This window comes from Myiozetetes cayanensis, unplaced genomic scaffold, assembly GCF_022539395.1.
Source record: "Myiozetetes cayanensis isolate MyiCay16 unplaced genomic scaffold, myiCay2020 scf323, whole genome shotgun sequence".
In the NCBI taxonomy this organism is placed as follows: domain Eukaryota; kingdom Metazoa; phylum Chordata; class Aves; order Passeriformes; family Tyrannidae; genus Myiozetetes; species Myiozetetes cayanensis.
In genome coordinates this window covers 13,130-16,866 of record NW_026087548.1, presented here as the reverse complement: position 1 = coordinate 16,866, position 3,737 = coordinate 13,130, and the positions used below count along the sequence as shown (strand labels likewise).

General features: G+C 53.9%; 1 protein-coding gene across 1 annotated transcript; it reads right to left on the bottom strand.

Moving 5' to 3' along the window:
* Positions 1-2,246: 2,246 nt before the first annotated feature.
* On the bottom strand, positions 2,247-3,230 carry LOC126646129 (olfactory receptor 14J1-like). Its single transcript, XM_050327226.1, has one exon. The coding sequence runs from the start codon at positions 3,228-3,230 to the stop codon at positions 2,247-2,249; it is 984 nt and encodes a 327-aa protein (XP_050183183.1).
* Positions 3,231-3,737: the final 507 nt, after the last annotated feature.

The following is a 3,737-nucleotide window of genomic DNA, read 5'->3' as shown; positions in this document are numbered from 1 at the left end:
ACAGGATGTGCTGCTGTGCTGGACAGGACCCTCCTCAGCCTGTGCAGCAGGGCTGGAGGTGGGGGATTCCCTGGCCCTCCCCAGCTGGGCCCTTCCTGCCTCTCACACTTGGGCACTGGAGCTGCCCTGGGGCATCTCTGGCAGTGTCCAACTCTGGGACTGCTCTGGGAAGTCATGCCCTGAAGACATGAGTGTGGAGTTTGGGAGAGAGTGGAAACCTCTGCAGAACAGAACTCTTGGTAATTGCTCAAGGCTTCCTGTTCAACATTTCAAGGGTTACTTTTTTTATTTATACACATTTCCATAATATTTTCATAGGGTTTTTTACTGAAAAACCAATCCCATATTCATTGACCTGATTCACTCACTGTATGAAAAGCTCTGTACAGCTACTTATCAAAATAAATTTCCTACCAATGATTCAAATAAAGAAATATTGCTCAGAGGAGCTCCTGAATTTTTTTGAGATATTTCACATCTCTAATTTTGCCTCTTTTTCCCCTCAGCCCCATGGGGTGTCACCTGCTCTGCCCTGTCTGAAATACCCCATGGCCTGAGGGGTGGACAAGGCAATTGTGATTGTTCTTGGCTGGTCTGTGACCACTGTCCTGGGGTAGCTTTCCCAGGGTGTGCAGCACATGGCAAAGACCAGACCCTGCTCTGCTCTCCTTCCCATCCCTCCCAGGAGGGCTGGTTTTGTGAGGACCCTGCAGAGCCCCCACCCTGCACACTCACACCCTGCAGCTCCACACTGGGGTTTTCCCTCCCTGGCACTGCCCAGTCCAGCCCCTCCCTGGTCCCCCCATGTCCCTGCCCCTGCCCCAGCCCAACAGAGCAGCCCAGTCAGGCCTGGCCCTGCAGCAAGAAATGGAGGCCATGGAGGTCAGGCCAGGGCCTGTGTGTCTGCAGTGCTCAGGAGATCATCAGCTCGGGCAGCTCCTGCTGCCCCAGGGCCAGGGCAGCCTCTTTCCATGGCCCCTCTGCTCCCCCAGGCTGTCCTGCTCTTCTCCTGGCACATCCCATTTCCCCACAGAGCCTTTCCCCAGGGGAACACGTCTGTGCTGGCCTGAGCAGCCCTTCCTGCAGCCCCTGCCCGTGCAGAGGGGCTCTGCCTTGTTCCAGAGCTGGGACACGGCTTGGGGGGCTGCTCTTGATTGACCTGTGCAAGTTCATTGAGGACAAGAGAAGCCACTTGCAAGAGTTTTCCCTGTTCCTGCTGTGTCCCCTGGGGTTGCAGAGCTCTCTTTGCCACTTCCCAGCAAGATTTAGTACTTTATCTCTGAGTGACTCCACACCCAGGATTCTGCTCCAGGGCTCCAGTCACTGCTGACTGGATGGGACGGGCTGTCCCTGCAGATCCTCTGTGCTCTCCTGCAGTTCCTCATTTCCTACACACAAGTCCTCCCCTGCCATCAGAGCCAGCACAAGCTGCAGAGGCCCAAGCAGGTGACTTGGAGACCATTTGTCCATTGGCCATCGGCCTCCAACACAACATCTGAGCCAGCCCTCAGTCCCTGCAGTCCCAATGGGTCCCTGCCCTCCCTGCACTGTCTCCATGGAGAAACAAGAACAGCAACAAGACTTTGCAGAGTCTATTCCTTGGACTTCTCCTCCATGCCAGTGCTTCAGCCTTCAGGAAGTGCCTTCAGGATAACCCCTTTGCTGATGGAAGTGCTGGTGCTGAGCCCAGCCCTGTCCCAGCAGTGCCCAGGGCCTGTCCCTGCCTGTGGTCCCAGGACTGACACACAGTAGGACAGTGACTGAGCTGCCAGAGCACTCAGGCCTTGGACACGGACAGCAAAGGAGAGGGGGGCGTGCAGAGAGAGCAGCTCTGGAAAGACCCAGTTCTGGTGCTCCCTGGTAGGGCTGGGAATCTCTTTGCCTCCACATCTGCAAACATAGCAATGCACTCCAGCTTTAGGGGAGGTCTTGGATGAAGGGTCCAGGAAAATGGATTTCTGTCGTTTCTTACACTCAGAGATTGTGAATCCTTTATGTACAAAATAACACAGGGAGGATGTTTGACAAATACCTTGCTGCACAAATTTTTATTTAGTTTCAATGCACACAGAATATGATTCGTGATTAGTAGATTTTTTTGTGTCAAAAAAAAAAAAAAAAAGAAGAGAGAGTGCATTACATATGGGATGAATTAAATTTCAGTGATAATCTCAAGAACAAGAGGGAAATAACATGAAAGCCCCGAACCCCCACATCTATCAAAAGCTTTAGAAGGTAGGCTGGACCTAAACTGTCTTACACATTGAGTGTTCTGCAGAAGAAAAGATGCAGTTTTTTGCTCCTGAAAAATATCCAATCATCATTTTCCTTATGGCATCCTTGAGCTCCTGGTTCCTCAGGCTGTAGATGAGGGGGTTCAAGGCTGGAGGCACCACCGAGTACAGAACTGACAGGGCCAGATCCAGGGACGGTAAGGAGATGGAGGGGGGCTTCAAGTAGGCAAAAGTGGCAGTGGTGATGAAGAGGGAGACCACAGCCAGGTGAGGGAGGCACGTGGAAAAGGCTTTGTGCCGTCCCTCATCGGAGGGGATCCTCAGCACAGCCCTGAAGATCTGCACATAGGAGAAAACAATGAAAATGAAACAACCAAACCCTAAACAGGCACTAACCACAATGAGCCCAATTTCCCTGAGGTAGCCTGAGTGTGAGCAGGAGAGCTTGAGGATGTGTGGGACCTCACAGAAGAACTGGCCCAGGGTATTGCCCTGGCACAGGGACAGAGAAAATGTATTGGCTGTGTGCAGCAGAGCATTGAGAAACCCAGAGGCCCAGGCAGCTGCTGCCATGTGGGCACAAGCTCTGCTGCCCAGGAGGGTCCCGTAGTGCAGGGGTTTGCAGATGGCAACGTAGCGGTCGTAGCACATCGTGGTGAGAAGATAATAGTCTGCTGAGATGAAGAACAGAAAGAAAAAGGCCTGTGCAAAACATCCTGTGTAGGAGATGGTTGTGGTGCCCCAGAGGGAGTTGTGCATGGCTTTGGGCACAGTGGTGCAGATGCAGCCCAGGTCTGTGAGGGAGAGGTGCAGCAGGAAGAAGTCCCTGGGGGTGTGCAGGTGCTGGTCGCAGGCTACGGCGCTGAGGATGAGGCCGTTGCCCAGGAGGGCAGCCAGGGAGATGCCCAGGAAGAGCCAGAAGTGCAGCAGCTGCAGCTCCCGCCTGTCTGCTAATGCCAGGAGCAGGAACTGGGCCATGGAGCTGCTGTTGGGCATTTGCTGCTTCCTCAGAGTGTTTGGATCTGTTGAGGAGGAGAAGTCAATGCTGAGTTAGACCAGGCTGCTGCAGCCAAACAGGACACGTCTCACAGCCACCCCACTCTCAGGCTCTCTGTCCTCAGTCAGACCTCGCTGCAGCTCCCTCCTCTGAGCTCTGACTGTTGCTGCCTGAGGGCACCACTGGAAGCTGGAACTCTGGGATGGGGCTCCCAAGGAATCCTCCTTGCTCTGCTGGCCGATGGAACTTGGAATGCAGGGTGATCTCCAATTAAATGTGCTCCTGATACATCCAAGAGCTTCTCAGTTTTGCTGTTTGCAATTTGCACAGAGATACTATGGCAGAGCTGTGCCCTTCTGGAGGGCACCTGCAGCCTTGCAGGACACCCAGGGAAACAGCTGAAGAGCCTGAAGTTGCCTGCAGGGCACTTGGGCACTTGGCTCCCACAGACACATCCCCACAGCAGCACCCAAAGGGTTTGTGTCTGCACAGGGATCTGACCCCCC

Coding starts and splice junctions, on each gene's coding strand:
- LOC126646129 (XM_050327226.1), bottom strand. CDS start 3,230: ATGCCCAACAGCAGCTCCATGGCCCAGTTCCTGCTCCTGGCATTAGCA.